The sequence below is a fragment of the Cygnus atratus genome, chromosome 15, assembly GCF_013377495.2.
Source record: "Cygnus atratus isolate AKBS03 ecotype Queensland, Australia chromosome 15, CAtr_DNAZoo_HiC_assembly, whole genome shotgun sequence".
In the NCBI taxonomy this organism is placed as follows: domain Eukaryota; kingdom Metazoa; phylum Chordata; class Aves; order Anseriformes; family Anatidae; genus Cygnus; species Cygnus atratus.
The window spans coordinates 8,313,420-8,326,004 of record NC_066376.1 but is presented as its reverse complement, the minus strand read 5'-3'; the positions used below and the strand labels follow the sequence as shown (position 1 = coordinate 8,326,004).

The 12,585-nt window shown below is 37.4% G+C and overlaps 1 protein-coding gene across 1 annotated transcript in view; it reads right to left on the bottom strand.

Annotated features, from left to right (window-relative positions):
• Window positions 1-6,010: 6,010 nt before the first annotated feature.
• Window positions 6,011-12,585, bottom strand: part of DNAH3 (dynein axonemal heavy chain 3) — a 62,903-nt gene continuing 56,328 nt past the window's right edge. The window contains exons 57-62 of the mRNA XM_035548803.2: window positions 11,679-11,833; window positions 10,732-10,899; window positions 9,140-9,282; window positions 8,356-8,560; window positions 6,546-6,683; window positions 6,011-6,364 (exon numbers count right to left, since the gene is read on the bottom strand). Of these exons, the coding sequence (XP_035404696.1) occupies window positions 6,011-6,364; window positions 6,546-6,683; window positions 8,356-8,560; window positions 9,140-9,282; window positions 10,732-10,899; window positions 11,679-11,833 (1,163 nt within the window). The remainder of the gene's footprint in view (window positions 6,365-6,545; window positions 6,684-8,355; window positions 8,561-9,139; window positions 9,283-10,731; window positions 10,900-11,678; window positions 11,834-12,585) is intronic.

The window sequence follows — 12,585 nt, the reverse complement described above, 5'->3', positions numbered from 1 at the left end:
GTTAAGTGTGATACGAAGATTACTTTGGCATCAGGACAAATTACAGCAGTTTTTCAAACTCTGTTAATCTGTAGCAGGGTTCTTTGGAGGTTTGAGGATTATATATGCTCAATTTTGAGTCAAGGCAGTGCCTTGTGTCAGCAAAAAGCAAGTAAGTCCAGGAGAATAAGGCAGGTCACAGTGCCTCAAGAGCTTATGAATTCACGTGGGAATGTGGTGACTGCCACATGCAGCTGCTCTCCTTCCTCTCCTGTCCCTGCTGTGCCTGTTGTCCCTGGAGAAATGTGCTGGTTTCTTTGTGCCCTTATGGTGAAGTATATTTTCTAAAGGGACAGGAGCAAAGAGACAGCAGAAATGCCACCATTTGTTTTTTCCTTTTTGTAAACTGCACAGGAATGGTGTGTAGCCTCTGTGTCAGCTTCACCTTCCTCTGGAGAGGGCATGGAGATGAAATGCAAAGTTTGGAATCCCATTACACAACTAAGAGCAAGACATTCCAGTGTTGGATTCCTCCTGTTCTCATGTATGAACTGACTGAAAACTTTCCCTTCAGGGTATCACTGCAGAAACAAATTTAAGGTAATTAATCTTCACTGTGCATTTTTACATGCTTAGTCTTTCAACAAAATCAGCACTCTGGCTTTCTCAACAATTATGTTAGCGTTAGGTTTTTTACTGATGACATACAGAACAGAATGACAGTTCTTCCCCCAAGAATGTACTTTCAAGAGTGGAAAAAAAAAAGGCAGATGAGAAAGTACAAGGAAACAATGAGAAGAGCTAGTCAGCATGACAGGTACTGGCTAGCCCAATTTTTGACTACCTTTTATGGCTCCAGTCCACAAAGGTATCTATTCCCGTATAATTATTTCCTTGGAATGCCTTATGTGGGAAGTACCTTGCACTGAACATGTAGAATGCCATTGTTTTGCCTGTCAGTGGGAGCTTTGCAAATTTATTGATGCCAAGAAAACACAAAATAAAACTCCTTTAACCTAGGAAGAGAGGGGTGAAAGACAGAGACAGTAAAAATAACATGATTATGTGCTGCTTAGTCCTTCACTGAAACAAGCTCCCAAACAATCTTTTCCTGTCCTTAGTTCCGATACACCAATGTGGAGATATGTCAGCTGAGCCAAAGCAAACCTTGTAGAGACAAGGATTTTGAATGGAAGCTTAGGCTTATTCTTTGTCATGAAACTATGACTTTAATATTTTTAATTTTTAAAATTCATGTGACTAATGAAGATACTGATGCTGTGACTCATCAGGCAAATAAAGAGTCATGTAAATAAGCAGTCTAAATTTACTGTCTGTGTTACGGTCACAACTCTTTCCTGAGTGAGCATCCATCCCTAAAATTACAGACACTTTACACCAAATTGAAATACCAGTATGAATTTAAGTTTATTTCTGAAGGGAAATATAAATATTCAATTTTTAAGAAGGCTCAAGTAGCCTAAAGAAACTCAGATGAGTATCCAACTTGTTTAACTGAAAATACAGTAAGTTGAACTTCTGTAACAGCATCACATTATTTGAGATGCTTTTAAATGCTAAACAGCCTATTAATTTTCCAAAGTAAGTGTTTGAGAAATGATTAACTGCTGACTGATCCTCATCACTTTCCAGCACCAGGAGGCAAAGACTGAAATTCGTTAAAACCTCAGGCTGTTCAGCTGAAGGAAGGACTACATCAACTCTATTGTCAAGGCTGGAGAGCAAAGCCATTCTTTCACAGCTCAAGCTAAACATTGTATGAGTCAAGAGAACCAGTCTCAAACAAGAATCCTTTGTTTTTGAGGTCAAAGGTCGGCAGATGTCTCAAGTGGTACTCCTTTAAATTCCAAAGACCACGTAACTTCTGTCAAGAAGTATTCCTACACATTAATTTTAATTGCAAAAAGATGCTGCACTAAAATGCCTCTGAGTTCTTAAGAGTTTGTCATGCACTGAATTCAGTCAGTGTACACTCCGTCCTGTACTTCCTTAGCTTCTCTTACTCACCTTCCAGTAAATACTGTCACTTTCCAATTTATCATGCTAGTCAGGAGATGCTTTAGAATAATAACCTGTCAGATTAATTGGATATTCTTTAGAAATAAAACCTGAGTCAGCTTCCTGAACTCTCCTGCAAGCTAACTAGTAGACAATGCATGGGTGATTTGTTGACAGGACATGTGGCCTTGAATATCCAAATAATGTCTCTTCCCTGGAAATTCTCTCCCTAACTCCATCATTAGAAAGGTTACAACATATGAAGCCAAGCACTTATAAACCCAAGCTTAACACTAACATTTGCAATGATCATTTAAGCAGATGTCAGACTTGGCACCTGAATGTGCCCACTCAATATTTTCTAGGGGTGAAGAAATTCTGATTAAGTTGTCACAGTGACCCAATCTATTCCAAGGGAAGTATCACAAAACAGAGTTTAAGAATGAATCAGTCATCTGATACATCTTCCTAGTAATGCAAGTTTGCTCCTGTAATCCCATTTAGATCTGGAGAAAATAAGGCAACCTCACTCTTCTGGGGCCCTACTACATATCTGTCAGAACTGATATCAGTAATATCCATCTTTTATCCACAAACAGGACAGTCACTTATTCGATCATACCTATGAATTCAATTTCAAGCATACTAATTACAGGAGAGACCTGCACCTTTCCCTATTTTTTTCTAATTAGCCAAACATTCTAGCTTACAGGAACCTGTCAGTAGAAGAATTTGGGGCCTTTATATTGTCTTTTTGCTTTCTCATTGTATAATTTTCTTTTATAAGCCCAACAGTGTTAAAATCAGATGTAACCCTTTCTATTTCTGACGCAGCTTTTGTACAGATAAGGTGTAAGAAAAGTTTGCATTTCCTGAGAAAATGTACTAACCCCACCTGTCTTATAGCATCCCCAGCTGAAAGTCTATCTGCTGTTTTTAAGGAACAAATCTCTCTTGTTCTGTAATGCCTGTATACTGCATTTTTTTTCCATCTGCTTTGAGTTATTAGTAAGGCTTAGAATTTATGATTTGTAATAATTACAGGTTGGGTTTGTGTGTGTGTGTGTGGTTTGTTTAATAAGAGTTTCTAATTGAGAAAGGGAAATAGTAAGCTGTAGAGTCAAGAATTCTAGTACTACTTCTACAAGGAATTTAATCTGTCCATTTTTTTTCCCTTTTTATAATGAAATTAAAGTTGGTCCAACTAACAGTTGGGTTGCCTTTTTTTTTTTTTTTTTTTAATGCATCTCAGCCAAGAAAGGTTGTGAAGTCTAATGTCTGGAAGTGTATCATTCTTCAGGAAGGCCTAGGCAGTGCTCAACAAAAAGTTAGGAAGTTCCTTTTCAAGAATCAAAAGAATCACAGAAAAAACTCTCTAACACAGAGTAAATTCCACTGCTTTCTCTCTAATAGTACGGGCAGCCCAGGAAATCACATACTTCTTCAAGACTTCACTATTCATCAACTAAAGCAATTCAGCTGTACCTGATCACTGGCAAAGGGGAACATAGCAAATGACAGATAAATGAACCCTCTCTTAAGGACTTCTCTCTTATCTAGATATTTTGGTCACATCTACAAAAGCTTGAATTACATCTTTAAATATGTTCTAAGAGATGCCTTAATCTCAAATCTAAACATTAACACACAAAAACCTTTAGAATATCAATACGGCCTTTGTACACAATGTAGTAGCAAAGCCACTGTATATTCACAAGACTCATAGCTGTGTTATTTAATTAACTATCAGCTAGTGTTTGTTCACAAAAAGACAGTAAAAAGAAACCCACACAACAGACTCCATATTTTTCAATGGTTCAAAAGTAATTGATCTCAAAAAAATGTAATTCAGCTAGCATATACTAGTGAATCTGGCTTTTAATTTATAATGGCTTAATTTAGAGGACTGTTTGCAAAACTAGCATTATCCAAAGAAGGAGAGAGAAACTCAATCCTAAAATTTTAACCTCTCTCACACTAAGTGATCAGAGTCAGTTACATGCATAAGCTCAAATGTAAAAAGAAAGCTCCTTTCAAGAGCAGTGACTGAACTGACCGATCCACAGAGAGAGATCTACAGCCAGGTCCAGCCTCCTTGGACTGCGTGCAAACAGGCTGGTGACTGATTTGTTATCTCTGATGTCACAGTGACCTAATCAGTGATCTGATACTCACAACAATTAGATGCAGCCATTCAAAAATATCATAATTACCACTTTGTTTAAATATGTACTAAATTTCAGTTAGTTTTAATGATATGAAAAGTAGAAACTGTCCATGTTACTTTTATGAAAACAAAGGATTATGTTTTTAAAGGAGAAATTTTAATTAATTTACTTACAGATCTTCTGAAATATAGTTCTCTTCTCAAAAAATGTCAATGTGGGTGACCATGTTGTAACATTCATACGCGACAAGTTTTATCTTTGCTGTAGGTGTCAAACATAATTTCATCTGAATTGTTACAGGTAGTTTCTCCCTATCAGTAAGTTGAAAGACCTGTATACCTCTGTTCCCTTTATTAAAACAAATATCCATTAAGTGTTCTTGCTGATATCTTTGCTCTAGTTACCATGTAGCAATCATGATGCACTGAATGCCTGCATACTGTACTACTTATGAGGCATCAAATAGGGTACATAAAGATACTGCTACTAATTACCTATGGATATCATTATGTAGAGCACTGCACAACATACCTGTAATACTACTTACTACTTCTTGCTTACCTGTATGTTGCCATTCTTAAAAGTTGCTATTTAATGAATAGCTACATAAAACAAACCAGTGGTTAATAAAACAATAATGAACACTTTTCTCCTGTAACAGCTAAGCATGACAGAACAGATAAGTTCCTAGTAGCATCACTGTAGCAGGATACTGGGAACTGCTGAATTAAAGCTACATCTCTGACTTTGTGAGGCTTCAAGCAAGTCATTAAAATGCTGCAATTTGGGCAATGAAAAAAAAAAAAAGACCTGAAATTAGTGGATGTTTATGCGTTTGTTTTGTTTTTAAATGCTTGCCTTGATCTTTGTGTTTCCCTTGTACTGTGTGTACAAAAAGTCTAATGATCCATCTTTAGTACCATCTTGGCATGCTGTGGGGATTAGTTAATGACTGCATAGCGCTTTGAAGATGTTCAGGCTATTTTATTTTTAATTAATGTTTGCAAGCTACCTTGAGCTTCTCTGATGAAAGGCTTAAGTACAAAATATCAGGTGGTTTATTAGTCTCACATGCAAGAGGGCCAGACAAAGAAGTGAACTGAGACTATGGGAGAAAGGAAACATAGCTGCATTTATCAGGCACCTGGGATATGTATGTAAGTAATACTGAAATTAAAAAGTTAAAAAATTATGAGACAAGTATACTGCTCTGAGAAATGGCAGGTTCCCAATGCATGTGGTACATAGAATTCTTCCATGGAAATTCTGAGGCACGTGTTCCAGGAGTGCCAGGTATTATAGTTTTATAATACAGCTCTGGCAGTTAATTCTAGTGGAGGATTAGTTTTACATGTTGAGAGCAGTCTATGCTTGTGCCCTCCCTCTTTGCTCTATATATTCCTGGGACACAGAAGTTGTAGGCAAATCCAGAGAGTCCCATTTGCAAGAGCTCTGGATTAGATTCCCATTAAAATTAGCAGCAAAACTCTTTGGGCCCAATTTCATTGGGGGGAAAAAGGCGCTATGACAACAGCAAGCTGATAATATTAGAATTTCACAAGATTTGCAATAATGTGGATGGCACACAGCTTGATGGGAGTTCTGTTTATTCTGATGTATTGCAAGACAAAGCACAGGCCTTTGAAATAAGTATCTGTTTCCAGTGTTCTATTTTCACTCACTTCTGTCTAGTGGCTGAGAATGGCTAAAAAAAAAACAAAGGAAATTGGGAGCTGCTTTAAAGACAGCAGAAGGTAGTGACGTTAAAAAAAAAAAAAGGCAGCCATTGGGGAGTGAAGTGTATCTTTTAATTACAAAATATGAGTGTTTTGACTTGCATACTCTCAGTCATCTAACTGGCATAGTGCTGCCACACCTCGATTTATCCAGTGTTTCTGGGGCTTGTCTGAAGGGAGTTCAATTGAGAGAACATAGTTGGTTGAGTGGCCAGTAGTGGATAAGACACCTCTTCTTGCACTTGTCTTGTATACAGGGCATGAATAGATATTCATATGACGAAATCTGGAACTTTCTCCAGGTTTCAGCCAAATTATGGGTAAGGAATCATAAAGGATTTTTGGAAGTGATTCTCCAATCACCAAGGAGTCTCTATCCCATCGTGCACCTTCCAAAAAAAGGCCTTTTACATAAGCTCCATCTTCCGGCATTTTTTCCATTGTGTGCTCCTCTTTCATCACCTGGAATGATGAAACCATTTGCTTTATTTTATTTTTATCTGGAGTATATTAAATCCTGTAAGTGATAATCTGAAATTACTCATTTGAATACAATTTCTTTTCGTTTGAAAACTCTTCCCTGCTGCTTCAGAACGTGTTTCAAGCTGTTCAGGAAAAACAGAATTCCTCTGCATTTTCTTACCTCAAATTCAAATCCAATATGGTCAATTGGTATGGTGTATTTTCTGGCATAGTTTTGTAAAACACCAGTCAAAAAAGACTGCGTGAAGTAGAATCCTGATAGCCAAAAGACTGTGGGTGGCCCATTGATGACCCAGTCCTGAATATGGAGAGAAAAAAAAAACAGAATTAAAGATACATTTTGTGGCTTCACTGTGCAAATTCACCATAAAGTGTTGTCTTTTTCTGAGATAGAGTTGAACAGCACAATAAGATCTGGGCCTTGATCGGACCCTCTGGATACTACCGTTAGGTATATATTTATATATTATAAATGTATATTATATATATATATTTATATATTAGGTGTATATATATTATAAATTATATATATGTGTGTGTGTACATATACATATACACATGTATATATATATATATACACAAATGCACATTATATATATACACACATATATATAAAATGTTGCCCCTAAATATATATACAAATTACCGAAGTCAGTTATTTTAGATGGTAACAAAAGTAATTACTCATACAACAACTGGAACTCAGCACTACTGAACGAAATTTCAAAAAGTAGCATAACCATATTATGGTTATAAATAATGTAAGTCTTCACTGAGAGGGTTGTCGCACACTGGAACAGGCTTCCCAGGGAAGTAGTCACTGCACCAAGCCTGTTGGAGTTTAAGAAGCGTTTGTACTGTGCACTTAGTCACATGGTCTAAATTTTTTGGTAGACCTGTGTGGTGCCAGGAGTTGGACTCAATGATCCTTATGGGTCCCTTCCAACTCGGGATATTCTATGATTCTATAAGTCTAGATGCTAATCAGCAATAAGCAAACAAGCAAATAAGGAATACTTTTATCAATATACCCTCTCTTACAGTCTTGTAAACCCAGATTTCCTAACATGAAAAAAGGTTGGATTTTCTCACATAGTATCTTTAACTATCACTATGAAGGCAATCTATCACTACAGCCAACAAATAAGAATCTTGTAGTGGATATCATTCCTGTACAAAGATGCCAGACAAGGAGATCTTGGACTAGTATCTTTGCTGGAAATCACAAAGGCAGTAAGGCAAGGACAGAATGTTCCCACACCAGTCTAAGCCATTAGGAGCCATGTTAAGTTAAAAAAAAACTGATATAGTACTGTAACTCAGCAAACATGAAACTCTGCTGCTCATATAAGACTTCCAGATGCTTCTTTTTAGGTTTCTCCTCATGTGATTTGCATGGGATTCCATTACATCTCAGTATCTCAGCAATTTAAGGTACATCTGAAACTTTAAGCAATTTAACGAGTACGCTAAGAATGTGAGGGAAATAATGGAAGGCTGAGTAAAGAATCAATTAGCTTGTTCAAAAGGTATGTGGAAGTTGTGTCACTGTTTACTTAACTTCAAAGAAATTTACAGTCACATACATAAAATCTAATAGTGCCTCTTATACACCATAGGTTTGTTTCTAAAGCATTTTTACTCCTAGCTCAGTGTTCTTTGAGCAGAGAAGTCATTATTACATCAATGCAAAATAAAATGCATCTTGTAGAAGTGGAAAAATTGAAACTACTAAATGCTGCGCTGGACTAGCACCAACGAATATATTCCTGGACTCGCCCTGCAGAACAGTGGCCCAGCAAATTCCAATGCTATTAATGCAGTGTGTATTTGGTCATGCGTGTGTACAAATAGTTCACAATCTGGAGCTACTGGGGGTACTGTTGAGTGAGGACAGTACTGATACAAATTTTATCCATTCAGCTTTCAACTACCCAGTCTTTAGACCTGTCAGTCTCAGTTTAGCATACCTGGAAGAAGTTCAAACGACAGAGCAAATCAGACACATAGCTGCCCAGCAGCTTCAGTGATGGATAGGATTTGACAGCCCACATTGATGGCACTTTTCCCATTAGCATGCTGTTGAAAACATCTTCAAGTTCAGATGACATCAACACTTGCCCTTTGATGGCTTTGCCTAAATTAACAAGGCTGCTCCGAACAACTTCAGTAAGCCTTCAGATAAAAAAGAAATTGCCACCTCATTATTTACATATACTTTTATCTGGCTATAGACCTCCAACTCCAACTTGAAGGAAGGGCTGATCAAAGCTCGGGAATGTCCTGTCAGAAAATCTTTATCCCACATGTAGTAATCAAAACTCTTATTTAACTTGGAAAAAGCAAACAAACACACACACATACAGAAAAGAAAGATAGGGAAAATTCCTGTTCTAGACAAGAGAAATCAAATGACAAGAGTTTTAAGATTCTGACAGTAGATAATGTAGCGTGTTATGAATATAAGGGAATGGATATCACTTTAAAAGAATAATGTAGGCTGCCCCATCTCAACAAAACAAATTCAAATCTGATTTAAGTTCACACTCCAAGAAAGTAGGTTCTGTTTCTATATTCAGGTACTCAGCTGCAGCTTTCAGGTTTTTCTAATAAGGCTCATCCAAAGCATAATCTATCATCTTAAGAAACATGTATTGTGAAAGGCTTTTAACTGTTTAAAGCTTGTCAGCAGCTAGCACTGACAAACAAGCATTTTTCAGTCTTAGTAATGCTACACAAAACGTTGAACCATACCTGTTAAATCGGATCAGTTCTTGCCTAAGAACTGTATTCATGGACTCTTCATAAAGTACTGGGTATATCTTCATAACCTCTTTAACATCAAAGTCGCTTGGTAATTTGGTTAGGATGTCCTGTGCCAAATCTTCAACAGTTTTCTGAAATCACAAACTTGCTGTGAATTAGGACTTTTCATTTTTCCTATTTCTATTCAAGAAATTCCTCAAAACAGTATGGACTTTATGTTTTTGCTGTATAACCACATAGTTATTTTAGTCCATTTTCCTAATGCTTACATGATCATACTCTCTTTGTTCATCATCCTGTTTGTCTCTGCATGTGCCTGCTTGCTCCTTTTCTCTTCTCAATAATTTTACATTTGTTAACAATTGGAGTTTAATTTGCAAAAAGGTTTTAGGCAAATTCTGAGGAAACAGGCAGCAGGACAGATGAGCATAATCCTACTGTTGCCACAATGAAGGAAAAGACAAAGTATGCAGCATGGAAATAATGAAAATGTGAACATCCCAGCCACGAGAGAAGCTTAATTTTCAGTATATCAGACATCAGAGAATACAATCACTATACACCCTCACAAGAAATGAGGCTCCATCAATTCAATTTTTCTAGAATCCATGTGCGTATAAAATACAGGATATCAATTCTGAGGGGGGCATGAAAGGCCATTTACCTATCTCAAAGGGGCATGGAGAGGGCCCAAGTAACCTGAGCCACTAGGACAAGATGAAGAAAAAGAAGTTCCCAGCACCTTCACAAACAGGTCCCATGGAGGTGTAGACAACAGTGAGGTCTGGGTTCACACAGTTCCGTTATGCCAGATTGGCCTGTCTTTGTGCCACACAAGTCATACACAGAGATTTAAGTCTGCGACTGTATAAACTGAAGCAGCCAAGTGAAAGCAGAAAATCGTACCTCAAAAACTGAGCATTCAATGAGCAGTAAAGTAGAGTGGAAGTGCCATTATAGCACAAACTTCACCAGGAAGAAGACTTTCACCTCTGGCTATTGCTATATTGCTTGCCTGACAGTTGACTAGCTTGATATTATTTCCTAGCACTCTGGAGTCCATCCCCTGATGATGATAGGGACAGTCATGCAACCAATAATGGTTGGTGTCAGGCCAGTACATGAACCTCTAACATTCAAATTTGCAGACCGAAATTGAATGTCATACTGTAGAAGTGCCTAGAGAGGGATTTGATTTGAGGTTCTCTAGGAGTTGTGCTTGTTAACTGTGCTCTAACTACAATTCATGACTGAAGTGAAGCACTTCAAGTGCTGTTATAAAACACGGTATATGGCAGAAACTTCCTTATTCAAATTACATGTTCTATTTAACTAGGTGGGGTTGTGTGGTATTTTAATACCTAGATATACCTATTTGAATACAAAGTCTTCACTGTATCTTCCATCTTTAAAGGTTCTTCTAGTTCAAATCCATTTACTTCTCTACGCATCTACTCCCTCTTCTCTACACATCTACACAACATTCATGTGATGAGAGGTGTTGGATTATTCTGAGAACCAGGGCATGAGAGGAAAGGGCACTTTTCCAGGCTGCAGGTTGATCTTTCTTCCCCAGTTACCTGAGGGGACTTGCCACCTCCCCCTGCTTCTCTAGGCAAGGTCAGGAGCACTCCACTGAAAAGCTGATTAGTCTCCTGGTTATCCTTGGTGATGTCTGCATTTTCATGAAGGCCAAACACTTCAGGGTGTGTTGTAATTGGTAAGTTTCTTAGGTATTCAATGTAAGACTGTAAAAGAAACAATTAAATAACAGAAGTCATGCAATAATATATTCATAATTGATCAGTAATTCCAACTTTGTTAGGACATTCCCATTTAGAACCACACATGTAAATTCCCAGTTAAATCATCCAGGAATTGACATCCAGGCTGCACAGATAAATATAAATATATATATATATATATATATAAAAGTTTTGAATGACTCAAAGACTCACTGAGAAATTGGCCTTACTACCCTTGTATAAGGAGCAAGAGAAAGCATGGAAAAGAAATGTACATAAAAGAACATGCAAGGAATGTTTAACGCTTACAACTGCAGACTAAATAAGTGTGCTCAAATCACACCTATTTGTGATATCTGTGTAGCTGGTAGAAGGGAAAAAGGGGACAAAATACCTGCCATTCTACCTTCTCACCCTGATCATTGCTATTCAGGCAAAAGTGGTTGCAAGAGAGTACCGAACTACCCTGTAAATTCCTTAAGCCTGACTCCTGTTGGTTTTCCAGAACTGTACTGGAAACCTGCACAGAGGTTGCTCTCTGCATCAACATGCATCAGAATATTGAAAGATACTGTACATTGTTACATCTCTGTTGGTGTGTGTTAGATATTAAGTACCAGATTCATATTTCATACTTAAATTGTATAGTGTGGCATGGCCTTGTGATCTCGTGTTTTGTTGTTGTTGTTTTTTCTATTTGTTGTGTTTAGCATATTAAAGTGCAGTGTAGATAAACTTTTTCACAACAATTCAGGGAGAATTTATATCTTCTATCTCCTCACCTCATATGGACCATGTGGTGGTATGTAGTAGTCATCTCCAGGTGCAAGCATATACTTGTCCTGCTCTATATCCTTGCTATAGAATACAGAAAGAAGGGACAGGAGAAGCCGCCTGTCTTTATCATCTGTTACTCTTCCCCCATAGTTACATTCCCCTGCGAAAGGACAGAGAAAACCAGGATGAAAAGATTAAAGTTAATGAACAAATAAAAAGTGTTTTACATTAATGTATTGCTCTAGTAAGCTGAAATCCTGGAGCTCCAGATCTTCAGAAAATTTTAGGCACTGCACTTCCAATGGTTCAATGGAAATTAGGCACTGTAACACCTTTGGGACTGTGAGCCCAATCTGTGCGTCCTGATGGTGAAAGATAAGGAACACTGAGATGGTCTGAGAAACTGCTACTCATGCCACAATGAATAATGGCATGTTTCAAATTACAGCTGTTTTGCTTGCAATTCTCATTGGTAAGAATTTTTAGAACTGTCAGAATCTGAACAGTGAGAGATAGCTGATCCTTGTCTTGTTCCTTTCACACAAACTCAAAGCTGATTATGTATGCATACAGTAGAAAACAAGGGATCACAAATATACAGAAGGGGTTGGAAACAAGAAATGGGGAAGTAGTGAGTGAAGGTTTTCACAGATATAAAGTACAGGAAATAGCTAAAAGCTCACAGTTATTACTCTAATCCTGCGTTCCTACATTGTTTCTTCATAAAGCTAATTATAATAATAGCAAAAATCAGGAATCATATTTATAGAGTTGACAAGGGAGATGTCAACAAGCAGCTGTCTTTCTGGAGAAAGAGAACTGCCACAGCAACTAAGTTGTTTACACAGGTCAACAGCTACTGCTTTAAACTGATGAGGATAATCACATCCTATAGCAAATCACCAATGCTTA